This window comes from Vanacampus margaritifer, chromosome 8, assembly GCF_051991255.1.
Source record: "Vanacampus margaritifer isolate UIUO_Vmar chromosome 8, RoL_Vmar_1.0, whole genome shotgun sequence".
NCBI classification, from domain to species: Eukaryota; Metazoa; Chordata; class Actinopteri; order Syngnathiformes; family Syngnathidae; genus Vanacampus; species Vanacampus margaritifer.
In genome coordinates, this window is record NC_135439.1 from 24,462,902 (window position 1) to 24,482,183 (window position 19,282).

The window sequence follows — 19,282 nt, forward strand, 5'->3', positions numbered from 1 at the left end:
GGGTCTTGCTGCTCGAAGAGTGCGATGGGCTTTATCTATGAGCGACAGGCGTTTCTTCTTCTTCCTCCTCCTCGACACGTTGCTGAGCCTCCAATGCTTGGTGAGCTCTCACAGCGCCAAGCGTCGGTATTAGCGGCGGAAAGAAGCACTACAGTACTCGGAAAAAGGTGCGCAATAAAAAATCTAACTTACAGCATCTCTTTCCGAACATTTTTTGACATGCGCGCAGACATGTTCGTATGTACTGTTGTTCGTAACTCGAATGTTCGTAAGTAGGGGAGCGTCTGTATATATACACTGTATATATATATATCAGCTAAAGTGTAGCATGAATTAAATGTTTAACAGTGACATAAGTGTAGAGTGCTTTCAACACTACTCAGTGTATACCAATGTAGATTTTAACACTATACAGTGTTGGCCTAACACTGGTTAAGTGTGAAAAAAGTAACACTTTGAAAAGTGTCAGATTTAAACCCATTGGTGTGGACACATACAAACACTTTTCTAGTGTTAGCGGCTGTAATGTATATGCCAAGTCCGGAGTGGTGCTGTAGCGCAGCCACAGGGAGTTAACGGAAAGCATAGAAGAAGAATCAGCGAAGAAGACTAACCACTGATCTGAATAGCCGATAGACTTTTGAAGCCGCCATGCCGCCATATTACCCCCCAAGAAATGTTTCTCGGCATACGATCCTATACATTTACAGTATTGAAATATAGATCATTATTTTTTACATGAAAAATGAGGACGTTATTAAATTCATTCTGGACAAAATATAATTTTTTTGCTTCTGAAAATAGCTCATTAAGTCAAGTATCCCTTAAAAAAACAACAACAACCTAAGGCCCCGTGCACATGTAAGCCCATTTCAATGTAACAAGTTACTTACCATTTGCACAGTAGTCTGCTCGCGAGATGGAGGATTAAAGATGGCCGCTCTGTCGCTTCAACGGCTTGCATGGGCATGTATGGGCCATCAGCTATCCAGTAGTATACACAGAACAGTAAGTGAAACACAGAATTTGAATTTGTTAACTTCATTTTTCATGTAAAAATAATGACGTTATCAAATTAATTCTGGACAAAATATTAACTTGTTACTGCTGAAAATGGCTCAATGAGTCAAGTATCCCTTTAAGCACGCCTAAACTCTCCCCAGTCCTTTTGTCAAATTTAAAATGAGTGAGAATTTGCATGAAGTTTGAAAGGGATTTACAAATACATACAAAATCAATGTATTCTATGTTTAATTTGGCCATTTTGTGCAAGCTCGCACCGATGGCCCAGAACAGCTCAGAATTGTGTTGCGCTGCCACGAAAATTAAGATACGCCCATTTTTACACTGAACGCATGTGCGCCAGATTATGAAAACAGAACCCCTAATGTCCAATTCGTTCATTTTACTCTAACTGCATTCAAATACGGGACACTACCTGGCCCAGTGAGAATCACCTCTATGGTATGGTGGTCATCCTGGAAATAAATATCGACGTAACCAAACCCTCTATGGAACAAAGGACAGTAGTCAGTAACAGTGGACACGGAGGTCATCTAAAAATGCATCCCATTTTTATGTTTTTTCTTTTTTACTTCTTGCTCCAACAGCCCAAGCCCTGTCTGCTGTCAAGTTTGATGGAGCATCTTTTTGAGGACTTGCTGTGTGAAATTGACAAAGAAGATTACCTCATACAAACAAAGTGACGTCAACTTTTTTAAGCAGTTGATCCAACAAAAGCATGGCAAGCTGTCAACATCCCGACGAGGAAACATCTCTACGTCAAAGGAATCTACACAGACTTAAAGATCAACACCCCAACATTCAAGTCATAATATTCTTTACTTTACCTACAAACCAATGGCCAGTATACTGTATGTTCCTTGGGGCAGTACAAGAGCTCTAAAGTGTAATATACCTCATGCTTCAAAACGTGTAATATGTCAACATAATGTAGCTCAGGACAAAGTAGAGATTACTAATGGACTTTAGATGAAAGAAAGTTAGCACACTAAGGTTAAATTCTTGAACAATTTACATTAAAACAAGATCATGCATTTTCAAGATTTTAAACTGTTCAATGACACTTCACACCCTCAATGAGAACACATGCCAGTTATTTCAGTTGCAATGAGTTTTCATTGAGGTTGGCTATTAAACTACAATGACAGTCATCGGAAGGTTGAGTACCGACCGAACAAAAAGCCTTTTAGTCATTGTGAAAAATGAAATTATCTCCTGAATTGCAGTGATACCTGATTCCTTCCAATCCTATCATTTTTAAATTAATATAATAATTTATCATTTATATGTAGCCTTTCATGCGACCCAAAGATGTTTAAGAAACTTGTCAGGGTAAATTTTTCTGTATCATTGACATGGATAGTGGAATGGAGCTGCACATATACCGGTATTCACATTGACACGTTTTTGTTTTTTGTTTTTCTCCTTGGAAAAAAAGGTTTGTTATTCTGTTTGGGCCTTCGTTTAAAAAAAAAGAAGAAAAAAAGAAGAAGAAAAAGTGCAAGGCTATGTTTATCAGATACATGGACTTCAGACCACAAATCCATCCAAAAGTAAGCATTTGTCCATGAACATCATCTTCGTTTCTGGTGGAGATACACTAAGCCAAATCTTAAAGGAACACACTGTTTATTAAAAACTAACCAGCTATTCTATGAAATGGTTAATTTCAACTCTTCCCTAAAAAAAATTTTCAGCGATCATGATATTATAGTACTTTTTATCAGAGGTGGCAAATCCAGAAAGTAAAAACCCTGCCACAGTTTGGCTTGAGCCCCAGGTGCTAGCTAGCTAGTTCCCTAGCTAGGTCTGAGGGAGCTTGTTTACCTGCTAGGGAGCTAGCTAGCTAGCACGAGAGGCTAAAGTCAAACTGAGGCAGGGCTTTTTACTTTCTGGACCTGGATTTGCCATCTCTGCTTTTTAAGAATACTTTTGCATTAAGTACAGTATCGGCCATGTGCAGCATCGTGACGTACATCACGTGCTGTAAACATGCAAATAATAACATGGCTGGCAATTACTACTAAGAGACTCACAAGGAATTATTGCATCCTACGGCGGACATCACGGGGAATTACGCCCTATAAAAGAAAGAATCACTTCTTTAAAAGCAGTATGAATGACATGAAACCTGACGGGCTGAGGATTACTCCGATCAGAATTGGCACAGTATTTGGCAATAGAAGATGGCATTTTTCTTGCCCATTACGTCAGCAAACTCCCATTCAAATGAATGAAGGCGGTTGTTGTTTACGCACCGGATACGTCATCACGGTCATGTGACAGGAATAATGGCGTTATGTTCTTATTTAGATACTTAATCGGTTTAAAAAAGGTTCAGGCAATTAGATGCCAGAGATATTTGCACTTTTATTCTTTATACACAATTTCTAAACAAATACTGGAAAAATAGTTATAAGTGGTGTGTTCTTTTAGAGAGGCAAAAAGACCGGATCAAGGCAACTCTTAAAAGCCTTAAACCAAAAAACTATTACTCAACTGGCCGTGATATGTAGCTCCTCCATACATTTATTAAAGACATATTTTACATACATAAAATATTGTTCAAGAAATTACCCCATTGATTGTCTACACATATACTGTGCGTTTAGAACGTTGGATATTTGTTTAAATTCAATGAAAATATAAGTGTCCTTAGAAGTGGAACTCAAAAATTGTCTGTGTGAGTTAGCTAGGAGGAAATACAGTATCTACAAAATACTGCCTCATAAGAAAATGGTAACATTTCATGGAAACATGCAGTGCCATATGTCTAAAATGTTTGCGCATTTGATACAATTTTGATTGGTCATGGTGACGTTCATGATCATTTACATGTCATGAGTTACTACACAGGGTGGAAAAAAGTTTTGAAAGATAAATTTAATGCCAATAATTCTAAAAACACCAAAATGGCCATCATAATTTGATTGATTCCTTGATTTTAACTGAATCAATGCAGATAAGAAAACAAATGGGTCAAATATAAATATAAATACTTATAAATAATGTATAGTTGCAAAATTTTGGAGTTTATTTCCAATTACCAGTACTATGGCACTTATTTCTTGTCAGTTTATAGCTTTATAGGGCTCAACAAGTCAATCAATTCCAGTAATTTTTTGGTTAGAATTATTTTGTTGTGCTCACATTTCAAATGAAATGTTCAATTAAACATGTTATTTTTTTGTGTCAAGCTGCTGCTTAAATGCAGATGCGTGTAAGCATGACTTTACAGCCATCTGAATTATTCAGTCAAGTTAATCTGTGTTAATATTGATGCAAAATATAAAATGTAATTGATCGAACTTCACACTACCTTTTTAAGATGGATAAATCAATGGTACAATTAAACAAATTTAATATGTTTAACATGCTCCACTTTTGTTTTGTTTATCGCTAGTCATAACATTTTCCTTTGTGCACCTCGATGTCCAAGTGGCCTGTCTTTGTAAAAAACAGATTTCAAAGAAATGCTACAAAAATTGGGGGAAATTAATTTTCTGCTGTAAGCAGTGACGCTACAAGTCCTCACTAAGCAAAAACAAAAAAAAAAAATAATTCCTTTTCGTATTTTTTTTGAAGAAAGGGAATGTGCTCAAAAATGGCAGTACAATACTTATATTTTTACGTGTATGGAAAAACAATAACAAGATGTAATTTTTACACTTTTCATCAACAAAAGATTTGTTTTAAGTTTGTTCCTCTTTTGGATTGAACATAGATGGATATTTTTCAATAATTGGAATCTGACATGTGGCAAATGGTTTTGAAAATTGGTATGTCACATTCACAGCTGAAAATAAATACTTTGTATTTGGGCCCAATTGTTAAATAATAATTGGCCGGTTTATATGGTATTTTCCAAATCTATTAGGTTATCCTTCTATTACGGTATAACAAATGCTACTTTGAGGGGGGTAATCTACAAACTGCTTAAACTATGCAAATGATAAAAAAAAAGAGAGGAGAGAGAGACAATATGCTTGCTGACAGAAAACTTTGCAATAAAGTGAATGTATTCAAATGTCTTTTTCCAGATGCTTTAGAACTCATCACAGCATTTTGTATGATAAAATATGTCTTGTTTGGAATGAATATACAGTACAATTGTATGCTCATAATTTAACTCCACTTGCTAATGAGGTATTTCACTGCCAAAAACACAGACTACTGAGGTGAAACCTGCTTATCATCAATAAGCGCATTCATTATGACAATAATGATGATAATGCTCTTAAGTCTTGCTGTATGTCTAAATAAAATGCTAAACAAAATGACTTTTGTCTTTTCATGTTTAAGATTAGTCAATGCAAACCCTTAAATACACACAAACTATTAGACAAGTGGCTAGAACATCTGCCTTCAGAGGTTTCATCACACATTCAAAAGTATTCTCAGTGGTGAGCGGTCATAATGTGCTATAAATGCAGTGCATGCCCAAGCCCTTTCAAAAATAATTGAAAGTATTCATCTGTCAGTGTCCTCTATTATACAATACAGGGAGTCCTCGAATTACGTCGTATGCGACCTACGTCATTTCGACTTTACGTCATGTTTGTGGAGCCCAGCAAAATGGCCCCACATGGACGGGTGGGCCCCACAACTCTGTGAAATCCCGAAATGTTGGCACCATTACGTAACAAAAACAAGACTACACATACACACACACACACAGCTTGGACAGCTGTCTTCCGCAGGCGCCAAATTGAAAAGTCAGTGGTGCCGCACAAAGGTCTTCTACGTGGGGATCTTGGTCAGGCCGAACAGGATGGAACCACAATCCAGCCGTATTCAAGGCCTTCTTGACATCAATGACATGTACGGCAACTCTACGTCTAATAGTGGCGAACACGTTCACAATGACGGCCTGATAGCTAAAAAAACACACACACAATAGTAAAGCAGCATGACGAAAGTTGGGAGAAAATGGCACAGCCCCATTTAAGATTATTTTGAATATGATAGTGTCTCGGACAAAACCAAATTCATGGTCACAGAAACGGACCGCATGTGCGACACATTTCTCAAGGGGAAAAACCCTACAAACTTAAAAGTACATCTGAGAAGTGCACACAAGAAAGTGTACGAGGAATTCAGGCAAAGAGACTGCTGTGACCATAACGGACTTATTCCACCGGCAACCAAGCTACTGGTCAGTAAACATACATGAATAGCCTAAGCAGGAGAACACACTGGTTAGCATGTTTATTGAAACTGGCATGTTTACAGGACTGTGTGACTCAATGGCATTCAAAAAGTTCAGCACTACACTGGAACCAAAATTAAAAGCGCCAAATATCATACCTTACTTTATTGTCTGACAGTGCTTTGGGACTACAAACGTACGTATGGCGTAATATCCGTTTAAAACGTGCGACATGTATCTGGTCTTGCTAGCAGTTATTTGCAAAACGTGTTTCCATAGCCAAAATTCACTTCAAAATCCACCACCTATAAGTGTAAAAACTTTTTTTTGTGCAAATGTTGGGCCCTTTTTCAAATTTCTAGCGTTTGCATTCAGTTTTATCTTCGCATTTCTTGAAAATTTGAATAAAAATGGGTGGATGGAAACCCAACTAGTGTGCATTATGATATTGCATAGGAATTAACATTGTGTGCATAAACAGGTATACAATAATGATGTTGTCGATAAGGTAATGCAGGAATTTTGCTCCATAGTATGTGTGGGTGGCTCTTAAAAGAGCCTTTTTGGGTGTGTAGTACCTTGCACTACACATAATCTTGCCATGGGACTGACCCCTCTGTTGAGAAGAAAGAGGTGAAGGGCTCCCGTACCCTCATAGCCTCTCTGGTTGGGTTGTTGGAAGCAACTCTTCCCAGAGCTGGCAGTGGTTCCACCTCTTCATGCTAGGGCCGCCGCCGCGGTCCACATCCACTCAACATGGTCCAGGCCGGGCTACAGCTCGGCCCGAAGCTGTGAGACAACCAGCAGTGGTGCTTGCGGCAAGCAGGTGTTGGCGGCTTGGCCGACCATCCGACCTGCGGTGCTGCTGCCGCCCCGGTCCACTCAACCTGGTCCAGGCTGGGGTAAGTTGCTGCATTTGCGCCTAAGGCGCCATGAATGGAGCGAACTATACGATACATTAATATGAGTATATGTTAATTAATGGAGAAGTGTCTATGCACAGCCTCCAATGGTCAGGTGCTGGTGGGCAGCAGGAGCTTGGAGCTCGTGTATGACAGCCAGAAAAAAGAATCCACCGCACACTGACAGAACTGCACTCAATTAGTTTGAGGGAAACAACAAAAAATTGCTCAACACGAAACGTGTTGTTTCCCTCAAATAAAATCATTGAGTGAAGTTCTGTCAGTGTGCAGGGGATTCTTTTTTCTGGTTGTATGTGTATATGTTATTTTAGCGTGATGTGAAGGCTGCCACGTTACGTTTTAACTGGCTCTAGCATTTTAACACACTCTGTTTTAGCAATTAGCTAAAACAGAGTGTGTTAAAATGCTATATGACTCACTGTCTTTGAACCCGCAGAGAGGGGAGAGCTTTCATTCCTTAAAAAAAATTTCGACACTGAGCTAAAGATGGGAAAAATTCTTACAAAATGAGCTAAAATTCGTATCGGTCGGATAACGTATGCGTGCACAGCGTGTCTTGGAAAAAGGTGCTTGATGTGTGATTTTTTCTTTCCATTTCCCATTCATTCCTATGGCACTTTTTGGGGTAGTTTTTGGGGTATTGCGTTGCCATGGTAAGTGGGAATTCCTAGAAAAATAATGCCGCACCGAGTCAGATCGAGCCGCATCGTTTGATACCTCATTTGTCCCGGTGCGATCTACGGTACGGGCCGCATTCTTGCGGAAAAATCGGTGTGCTATAATAATAATAATCCCTTTTTTCTAGGAATAGTAATATGTGCTGCTTGCTTGCTACGCTCAGCAGTTCCATAATAATAAACCACTGTCCTAGGTAGAATAACAATATGTGCCTGCTTGCTCTGCGCGGAGCAGCAGCGCAGTCCCATAATAAAGGTGAAAGGAGTCACTGTGGTAACTTGAAAGCCAGAATAAAAAATATTACCGTTACTATCAAAATAATGAAAACATTTTTGCTGTAATATATTACGTTTAGTCAGTAATGAAGTAATATAATGAGTTAATGCAATACATTTTGGCATATATTGGCAATATTTTTCCAATTACTGATTCCCGTAACGCGTTTTGTGACCACAATAAAATATAATCACCGATTAAGTGGGGGGGAAAAAAGCCATTCATTAGAACAGGAGGAGCAAAGTAAAGTAATCATCTGTGAACAGAGTTGCTTACTATTGCATTGAAACCACCTATCATAGAGTAATACGTTGGGCACCTAACCTCCTTTGACAGGGTTGGGAGGGTTACTTTTAAAATGTATTCCGTTACAGTTACAAGTTACCTGCTAAAAAAGAATGTAGTTAGTAACGTAATCCAAGTACCATAATATTAAAGTAATGCAACTTGATTACTTTGGATTACTCCAATACCGAGTATGCTCATGAAGACAAAATAAAAATAAATATCACCACAATATATATTCTATACAATGTGCCCTTGCTATTTGCGGGGGTTAAAGGGACCCGGGCAGCCTACAAATAGCAAAAATCCTTGTGTAATTAAAACGCATGTAGGCTATAGATTGGTTGGTTGATTAGATAGATAGATAGATAGATAGATAGATAGATAGATAGATAGATAGATAGATAGATAGATAGATAGATAGATAGATAGAAGCTTTTTCAAACTGCCCGCGTGTGGAGGACTCGACAAGTCAGTTTGTTTGTTCCCACCTCCCCGACATGTAGCAACGGTCCCACTCGCTCTCTCTCAGGCAGGAGAACCACGGCAGGGATGCATGTAATACTGAAAACAATTTATTTAACAAAAAACACTAACAGGGGAACTGCGTAAAACTCTAAATAAACCAAATCAGCAAAGTTACGAAAATACCAAAAATCAACAACAAAACACAAGAGTGGTGACAGCGTCAATGATCCAACCAAGACTGAACAAAACCAGGGAACTAAATACAAGCCAACTGACAAGACAACGTGCGACACCTGGACAAGACACAAGTGGCTGGGGGAGATGATTGGACGACAAGGGAACAGGATGACGAGTACAGGTGCAAACAACCCAACCAGGAAGACAGGACACAAAGCCAAAACAACTAACCCAAGTATGACAGACACAAATCACAACAGTACAGGCTGAGAAGTCATTGTTTCTGACACCAGTCACGGTGTCACGAAATAAAACATTAAAAATACAAGCACAAACAAAGTAAAACAAAATAATAATAAACTGCATTTAAAACTATGAAAATATAAATGTTATTGTGTTTTTAGATATGATTTGAATTAATGTGCCATCACTTGCAGAATGGAAAATGATGATCACATTCTTGGGAAGATCTCCAGTGGATGATGACGTCACGCTAAAGCAACTTCAATCTCACATGCATAAAGCAAGACATCGAGTTACAGACACCCAAAACATGACGTAAAGTGACACCTGTTTACTGAAGAAAATTTAGTCCCATTGGGATCCTAAATTCACTCGCTGTTTGCTGGAATTGTTTTTATTTATTTCAAGTTGTTTTACATCTCAATGCACCTCTGCAACTTTAAAGATACATTTTCTAACATTGGTTGCTAGCTTGCTATCACTCTTGTTTTGTGGGGCGATTACTCTCACATGAGATAGCGTGCGTGTGTGTCTTTTTCACATCACTACTGGTCTTGTTTAAGATAGAAAACAATTTACATATGATAGTAATAATGTTTTTAGTGTTATTGTCCTCAAGGTGACTGTATAATATGAAAAATACTTATAAATATTTAATAATAATAATAAAATTACAGCAAGAGTAACAGTATGCTATGTTAATATAGAACCGATTAGCTAAGCTTTAAGAGTATAATTGTTGGAGTACCAGCTATGAAGATGAAACAGACCAATAAACGCAGAAAAACTATACACAGTAAATGATCGTCTGATAACAACATCACTATTTACTGCAGGGAGACTGTGTGCTACATGACACAATCAGCACTCAAAGGTCAGATTAGAAAAAGAAAGCACTCTGTCATTGAAAATAAATGCTGGTAGTAACTGGAAGAGAAACGATAAAAGAGGATTTCCATGGCTGCCATTACGGAGTTTCAGAGTAAGTCTGCAGTAAGTTTGTTTTCTTTTTCATTATAAAGTATAGCAATACAACACATTTCCTAGAAAGTGAGTGTTAAATGGGCCGACCTCAGTGGCTTGATTCTAAACAATTCACCTAAAAAGACTTTTAAAATATACATAAATGACATAAATGAGTAGATGCAATTGTTTAAATAATTTTTTTGTGTATTTGTCTTCCAGAGATTGGAATTGGTCTGGTGGGATTTGGTTTATTTTTTCTACTGTTTGGTGTGTTGCTGTACTTTGATTTTGTTTTGCTGGCCTTTGGGAATGTAAGCTGTATTTTATTTTACCATTTTGGTAATATGACAGATAAATTGCAGGTAATTTTTCATCATTTATTTTCTCCCTACAGATTTTATTTTTGACAGTTTTAACATTCATCATAGGTTTGAGGAGGACATTTAACTTCTTCTTCCAAAGACATAAGTTCCGAGGGTCGTTCTTCTTCCTGGGAGGTGTGTCACTGGTGCTGTGCCGTTGGCCATTTATTGGTATGCTGGTGGAGGCTTATGGCTTCATCCTTTTATTCAGGTCAGTTACAAACATTAACAAATTAATGAAGAAAATAATTTTAATGACGAAATGTGTGCACCTGATTAATGTAATACATTTGTATTATTTTTCTCTGACATACAAAAAGAGTTCAGGCAGAATTGAATCTTTTTGTTTGTTTGTTTGTTTGTTTGTTTTAGTATTAGTTGTTTAGTTTGATTCCCTGAAAATAAGTAAATAATGATTTCTCCGTTTTTTGTTTCAAAACAGAGCATTTGGGTGAAACTACCCATTTTCTATTGTTGATTACTGAAAAATGGAATAAGGTAGAAACAAACTTTTCTTTTCTGATGAAAGATGAGAGTTCAATCTTTCATTTGGTAGTATGTGTGTTTCCATAGTCCAAACACAACATTTTCTGTGGACCTCGAAAGATCAGTCAAAATGCTTAAATCGGCTGGCACTGACGGCATCCCTTTTCTGAAAACGTCTGCCAGTCAAAGAGTTAAAGTAATGTAACTTGATTACTTTTGGATTACTCCAATATTGAGTATGCTCATGAAGACAAAATAAAAATAAATCTCACCACAATATATATTTTATACAATGTGCCCCTGCTATTTGTGATAGGGACCCAGACAGCCTACATATAGCAAAAATCCTTGTGTAATTAAAAAGCATGTAGGCTATTGATTGATTGATTGAAGACCATATGCTGTTTTGGAAGATAGATGGATGGATAGATAGATAGATAGATAGATAGATAGATAGATAGATAGATAGATAGATAGATAGATAGATAGATAGATAGATAGATAGATAGATAGATAGATAGATAGATAGATAGATAGATAGATAGATAGAAGCTTTTTCAAACTGCCCACGTGTGGAGGACACGACTAGTCAGTTTGTTTGTTCCCACCTCCCCGACATGTAGCAACGGTCCCACTTGCGCGGGCGTGCACGCGCTCTCTCTCGCTCTGTCCCTCTCGCTCTGTCCTCTCTCTTTCTCTCGCTCTGTCTCTGTCTCTCTCTCTTGCCCTCTTTCGCACTCTCTCTCATCGTAGAAATTGTAATCCCCATTTTTAATAAATGTACCTGTAATCTGATTACATGTTTTTTCCTGTAACTGTAATGAAATACAGTTAATGATAAAGTAAGTCAGTTGTGAAAAATAACTGGTAGAAAAATCCCCTCAAAATAAAAGTGTAAGTCTGCAACCAAAGCGCGTCCGTTTCATTTGAAATTGTCATGTTTATTTCTAGTCATGTTTAGTTCCTGTCACGTTTAGCTTCTGTTTTGCTTGTGTGTTCCCCTTGTCTTGTCATTTCCTGTTTTAGTTTGAAAGTTGACTCCTGATTGTTTCCACCTGTGTCCCCATTACCCTCATGTGTCATCCAATCAGTGCCCTGAGCCAGGTGTGTCTTGTTATGTCATTAGTGTTGGTGTATTTAGTCAGGTGTCTCCCCCCTGTCTTTGTCGGTTCATTGTTGCTGTTGTTGTAAGTCTTTCTTCACGTCACGCTGTCCTTTTTTGCCTTGTCAGGAACCATGTCATGCTGTTAGATTTGCCTAAGTTGTTTAGCCATGTTTAGATTCATGTTTTGTTAGTTCAATCTATTTTGTACTTTGAAGATAGCTTTTTTTTCATTAGAAATTAAAACCTTTTTTCTTGGACTACACCTCGGCCTCCTTGCTCTGCCTTCCCGCATCTGGGTCCTAAAGCCCCACCTTACTGACAGAAATCCAGTGTGGTGGTGTTTAGAACATGAATGAAGAGATGAGGTTGCATACTTCGAGCATCAACTGAGCTCATTCACACATCATGTAAACTGAGTAATAACACGACACATTACTCTAGCCATATTAGATATGACTTATGACACATCTATGTCTTATGCTCATCAAATAAGACTTATTTAATAATTTCATTTTATAATTATAATAGTAAAATTGTAATTTGATCTGAGAGTAATGTTAAGATTAGTGATATAGCCAGTGTTATAATAATAATAATAATAATAGATTTTATTTATAATGCACTTTACATTTATAAAATAATGCACTTTACATTTATAAAATAAAGTACAGGCAACAATAAAAGCAAAGGAGGTACACAGTAAATAAAATAAAAAACGGTCAATTAAAAATCTGAGTAAAAATAAAAATCAAGAATAAAAATAAAAATCAACCAGGAAAAGCTGTTTTAAACCTGTGGAACTAAGGCGCTTATAAGTGAAGAAAAAAAACCTCACGGTAAACCAGCAAACACAAATAAAAAGTTTTCATACTGAAATAATGATCTTAACTCAGTTTAGTCACAAATGTACTTAGTGTGAAATCTGGGCTTGTATAGTTGAACAAACACAAAGCTGATATATTTGCAGGTAACCATGACTTCATTTGTCGTATGAACGGCAACAGACAAGTTGGTTTTACCATTTGACATCCAGAAGAAGAGCAGTTATTTGTTATGCCTGACACTATATACCACTGGTATAAACAGAATAATGATAATAATTTAAATGATAATACAACAACAACTATAATAATAATAATAATAATTAGCTGTGACTAATATACACTTTCACTTTTAACTCCAAGAACTTTTTTTTTTTTTAAGTCACTGCATACTAACCTGGAAATAGCCAGATTGATATTGTGATTCACTCAAGGGAGTTCTCAAAAATATCAATCTGGGACTGCTCCACAGTTATTTGCTCGGGAAAGGCGGGACATTCTGTACAATACTTTGAGCTGATTGGACGATGCGGTATTGTGCACGTTTGTTTTGACCAATCACGGACGAAAATGACGTCAAAGGGGGGGAGAAGCACAAACATCTTTACCAGCTAAAAATGCACGAAGCGCCTCTCGCTTGAACATTCAAAAAGGAAATTGTGAGTAATTCTGCAAGAACATAATTAATTGCAGCGTCCATTCGTCCATGTTTGGTTTGTTTGTTTGCCCCAACGTCGGCACTTCCTAATTTCATCACAGCTGCATATCACGCCCCAAACGCAATGTTGCTCTGTGATTGGTGGTTCGGATCGGTGAAAAGCAGCTCTGGACACGTAGCTCTACCACTGATTTTTATTGGTTCAATTTGCTCTCTATATTGTAAATGGATTAATGGCTGCTCCCTCTAAAGTGTGGGCCAGTCTCTTGGGGTAAAATGGAGGAAAAATAATAATTGAATAGCACCACATCAGCCCCAAAAGACACCAGCCCACCGGGCATCTGCCCTGTATGTCAGATGGCCAGTCCAGCCCTGGTGGATATCAACGGGCTCGGTACAAGATGTTTTTTGTGAACTCACAAATACTGCGAGAATTCCTCTTGCAAAACAAGGTTAACTGCATACCAAACTGAACTGAGAACCGTCAGCACAAAACCGAAAACTAAACTGTGGATTTTGTGAACTGTTCCACCCCTAGTATCTACGTATGGCCACAGTAGTCTCTGAAAATATGAAAGTGCTCGACGCAATATTTGTGATTTTATAGGCATATACTATAAATATGTCTTGCTCTCCATAGATGCGCATATTTGTCACATCGCTTAAAGAGGAAAACGCTTAACTCTTTGACTGCCAAAAACGTTAAATGACGTTTAGTAAAAACCTACGGAGGACCAAGGACGTTAAAAGACGTTCTCCATTTTTTATTTTTTATTTTTTTTAAACGGGTGGAGCAAAGCCTTGGCCAGCTGTGGTGAAAGTTTCAAGCAGATCTAGTTAGCCTAATGACTATTTTTGGCCCCTAGATGGCAGCAATGACTCTCTTTTGACAAGATTGGGTAGGCGTCAGTAGAAGACGTGAGGCGGAGCTAGAGGGGACAATGGCTGGGGAAGGGAAGAGAACATGGCGACCGGTTGCAAGCAGCTCACGCTCGAGCATTTTTTTTCAAAGACGAAAAGCATCGACCAACGCTAAAGAGCACATTGATGACGACGATGATCATCATCGATGATGATGATGGTGACTCCGAGGTTGGAAGCATTGACGCGGCAGTAGAAGACGTGAGGCGGAGCTAGATGGCTGAAGAAGCGAACAATGGCGACCGGTTGCAGGCAGCTAACACTTGGGAATTTTTTTCAAAGACGAAAGGCATCGACCAACGCTAAAGAGCACATTGATGATGACGATGATCATCATCCATGATGATGATGGTGACTCCGAGGTTGATGCCGAAGTTGGAAGCGCTGACGCGGCGGCTATGACGACGTCATAAAGGTTCACGGGCTAGCGATGCTAACACCGGAAAACGCGGAGCACAACCGAGCACGCTCAGGCGGACGTTCAATCGGACGACGAAGAGTGCCCCGAGTCCAATGCATATTCATCGGAGCAGTGGGTACAGTCTGCTACTTGCTATTCCCCGGAAAAAAAGGCCGTCAAGAAAGTGTAACGTCTGCACGCAAAAGGGACAATCGGTAGTGAAACTATTCTGTTGTGCAAATCCTGCTCCCTCTCCTTGCACGCAGGGGAGTGTTACAAAAAGAAAAACTGTATTTGAAACATCCACATAATTGTAAATAGCACCACAGTTGCACACATTTGTAAATAGTTTGCGAAATTGTTTTGTCAAATTGTTACACTGTTGAATGGAAATAAACGTATTTTATATCTAAAAACACTTTTTCATTGTTGGTGGTAAGTGTTTTACAGAAGTAAAGCACTATTTAGGTGTTTGTGGCATCATTCATGGACAAAAAGAAGTGTAGAATTCACTAGAGTGCATGAAATAAAATTGTTTCACAAAAAGCTCTTTTTCTCCGCTTTTTGTTTCAAAACAGAGCATTTCGGTGAAACTAACCATTTTCTATTGTTGATTACTGAAGAACGGAATAAGGTAGAAACAAACTTTTTTTTCTGATGAAAGATGAGAGTTCAATCTTTCATTTGGTAGTATGTCTGTTTCCATAGTCCAAACACAACATTTTCTGTGATCAATCGGATCAATCTTGTTTTTAGGGCTTCATATAAGAATTGGAAGCTGAGCGCCGCAATGATGACGTATATACCGTTTTTTGTGAAAAAAAGGTCCATTGAGGACACTGGCAATGCGCGCGTTTCCACTTTTCTTTTTCATTGGTCTCAGCAAGTAGTTCTTGTGGTCGGCGGACAAGGCTCTCAAGCACCATAAAAAAAATTAACTAAAATGCGAACGATTCCAGGATAATCAGAATGTTAGTTTAGATTCTAATCGATTCTTAATAACATCACCAAAAACATATAAAATTGAGTTGCCAGATTGGGGGCCCCCTAGTGGCCAGGGGGCCCTAAGCAGCTGCTTAGCTGTAAAGGCTGGCCCTGTTCCCAACTCCAGTAAGGCCAGCAACAGCAAAAATCTCAGTTCATAAAGAGCAGTTTATTGTCTTCAGGGGGAGAAAATGCCAACATAATAAACAAAACACCCTAAGTAAACCCTACCTTCCCTAACAGTCAACAAAAACAAAAGAAAACAAATGACAAAGGAACTATGCTAACTCCTAAAAGGGGGGGGGAAAAAAAGGAGAAAAAAGGTTTGCAAAAGAAAATGGCTTCTCCCCCTACCACTGCTCAATGTCATTCTTATTTATAAGTATGTACAATGAAGGTAACTAACGTTACTGATTTGTATAAGCTACAAACAAGACACACATTCTGGCCATCTGAGGCCCTGTCCAGACGGAAGCAAAGCCGGCTTCGTTCCTCAAACAAATCTCGTACACACAGAAGCATTTCAAGACTTTCATGTGCCCAAAGAAGACGCTGAGGACGCTGAGTTTAACGGCTGTAATGTATATGCCAAGTCTGGAGTGGCGCTGTAGCACAAGCACAGGGAGTTAACAGACAGCGTAGAAGAAGAATCAGCGAAGAAGACGGACAATTTTTTTTTAAAAACTTAATTGCAATCTACAGAACAAACATGGCTTTGCATGTATCAAAGCAGCATGAAAAAGACAAACACTGGAGAAGTGACAATGGCGGGTGATTCAAGTACAACACCACTTGTTGAACGTGGGAATAAAGAAGCAAAATATTTTGCTGCAAAAGCATAAGCTAAGGAGGCTGTGCAAAATGCACACAACACGGCTATCCGCCATTGTTGTTGACAGACTGATGGTTCCCGCGCAGTCACGCGAGAATTGGTGCATACGTCATCATCCTATATGCGTCGTCATCGAGCTGCGGCCATTATGTCATCGCTGAAGGAGTATCCTGCATAAGGTATCCAGAGGGACGCGTACGGGGCACGTATTGAAATCTTTCCACTCTGGAGCCCGGTTTAAAAAGTGATCTGTTTCAAGCTCTGAAACCGCGCCGTCATGTGGACCAACGGCTTAAATGGTTAGAAACTTGTGAGGATACATTGAAACTGGCTTTCGTGTGGACGGGGCCTGAGTATTGCTTAATAAAGTTTAACAAAACACACAGTTTGCTGGCATTTCCCAGTGGTGGGCTGGCTGGAGAGAAGGCAGAGTGCAGGTCACAGCAGCAAGGAGGCTAAATGGGCAACACCTGCTCTCACTCGATCCAAACACACACACACACACACTATTGCAGCACAGATACAAAACAATAAATGACCCACAGGGTCATAACAGAGTTTGCTGTGTTCACTGTGATGGATGAAATGCAGAGCTCAAATTGTGTGTATGCATGTTGCATCAAAGTTTTTAAAAAGCTGTTGACTTTCTATCCATAGATCTTTCTTTCCAATGGCCCTGGGATTTGTGCTGTCAGTGGTAAACATCCCATTCCTCACTGTTGTAAGAATGTTTTCTAAGGAGCTCAACACACAATAGTCTTCATCTCACTTTTCCAAAACTTTTGACTCTCATTCAGATTGGTAATAAATTTATTTATTTATTTTTCCTTCTTCACAGTTTTTGCAGAGTGGTTCCAGTATGGTCTGAGAGTACATTTCAGCACTCACACACTGGAAATTTCACAAGCCTGATGGACAGTTGCTTAGATACTAGAGAAGATACTTTCAACCACTTGCTGAAAAGGAACCACGACTGTAATGACAATTCTGCTATGCAATTTATTTGGTTGTTACTAACATAAATATGAGATTCATTTTTCAAAAATCATTTCCAGTTGAATACGTTTTGTAGAAACTTTATTTGGATGTACGCCACCATTGTTATTTATGTCACAATGCATTCAGTGCGACAGCTGGCTCTCTGCCGAGCAATGTGAAACGCCTATAAAGAAAGCAAGGTAAGTCTCCGTAGCGTTCCTAAAGGGACGATCAAATCTCTTAAATGCGTGTGATGAATGCCGTGGGGAAGGGTGACTCTCCCGATCGCATGTTGTTTCTTGCGACTTGTGTTGCTCAACAAGAAGTCGAGGTGACAGTGGACCAGATAGTCGTTCATTGCTTTAGCTCTTCAATGCAAGCCAGCGAGACTTCTTTGTTGGCCGACCCACTCACTCGACCAATGAAAGGTAGTTTGCAACGTCCAACTAAGGACACGTTTATTCATTTGAATAACATTTCGATCTAGCAGTATGGACCAAAACTGCCAAAATTAAAAATAAATAAATGAATTGTAGCGATAATTGATGTTGTCTTTTGGACGAATTTTGACGAGGTTTGACTTGCAAAATCTGTGACATGCTTGAAATGGAAGTTGCACCAGCGATATTTTCAAATTGGTCATGAGACGTGCAACTTACTGGAGTGAGGTGGGTCGAGCAGGCGGAGGGAAGATCGGTTGAAGAAAGAAGAAAGGAAAAACTGCTCCAAAAAAACAAGGCAAAAATTTAAATTATGAAAAATTGTTCCGCAGTCGTACGCGGACGACACAGTTCGGCTCAGGTGCGGTAGGAACTTCAGCCTGAGTTGTCTCTTGGCGCACGGGGAGATCCGCGTATCAGCTGGCCAACCACCTGAAGCCGAGATACGTTGACTGCGTCCCGAGGGAGATCAGCCGTTGAACCCGCTCTCGGCGCGATGGGACTCGGAGAGCAGGTGTGGCGTGACGCACTGGACTTGCGCGTGTCCGTTCAACTGTGATGGCTGGCCCCTAAATGAATGAATAAATGAATAAATTAAAGTGGAAAATAAAAACGAATATAAAAAATCTATTCAGCGGGTCGTCTCGTCTGATCTGAGGTCAGAGCCGAGGTGGGGGAGCAAGCGGGCGCCGCCATAGGAATGAATGGATGAATCACTTCACTTTCTTTTCTTTTCTTTGGTCCTTCCTCAGGTCTTCTGACGGCCTCACGACTCTGCTGGAAGTGTTGGGTTTAGGTGAACGGTATGGGATTTTTTAATAGGTTTTAGGTGAATTAATGAATACACACTCACACGCGCACACTCACATACATATACTCACCCACATACAAAATAAAAAAACGTTAAAAAATATAAAAAAAAGAGAGAGAAATCATGATGACATGTCAAATCGGTAAAATTACCGAATGAACAATACTGAGCTCTCCAGAAGAAGAAGAAAAAAAAAGTAATGAATGGGGCGTGGGTGCACTTCGCTGAGGAGCTCTGGGAAAGGGGCCGTCCTGGCGGCCACGACGCGGACTGCGCGCAGCGGAATGGGGCACTCC

General features: G+C 39.2%; 2 protein-coding genes across 19 annotated transcripts in view; both read left to right on the forward strand.

The window, feature by feature from the left end:
* The window catches only part of plekha6 (pleckstrin homology domain containing, family A member 6), a 135,278-nt gene extending 129,978 nt beyond the window's left edge, over positions 1-5,300 (forward strand). For all 18 annotated transcript variants that reach the window (XM_077573053.1, XM_077573054.1, XM_077573058.1 and 15 more), the window contains one exon: positions 1,611-5,300. Coding sequence is in view for 1 of the 18 variants with exons in the window: in XM_077573050.1 (XP_077429176.1) it covers positions 1,611-1,654 (44 nt within the window). In the remaining 17 variants the exon portion in view is untranslated. The remainder of the gene's footprint in view (positions 1-1,610) is intronic.
* A 4,879-nt stretch (positions 5,301-10,179) lies between these two features.
* On the forward strand, positions 10,180-17,625 carry golt1a (golgi transport 1A). The gene is made up of 5 exons (XM_077573922.1): positions 10,180-10,204; positions 10,408-10,499; positions 10,583-10,761; positions 17,415-17,478; positions 17,596-17,625. The coding sequence occupies exons 1-5, from the start codon at positions 10,180-10,182 to the stop codon at positions 17,623-17,625; spliced, it is 390 nt and encodes a 129-aa protein (XP_077430048.1).
* The last annotated feature ends 1,657 nt before the right edge of the window (positions 17,626-19,282 follow it).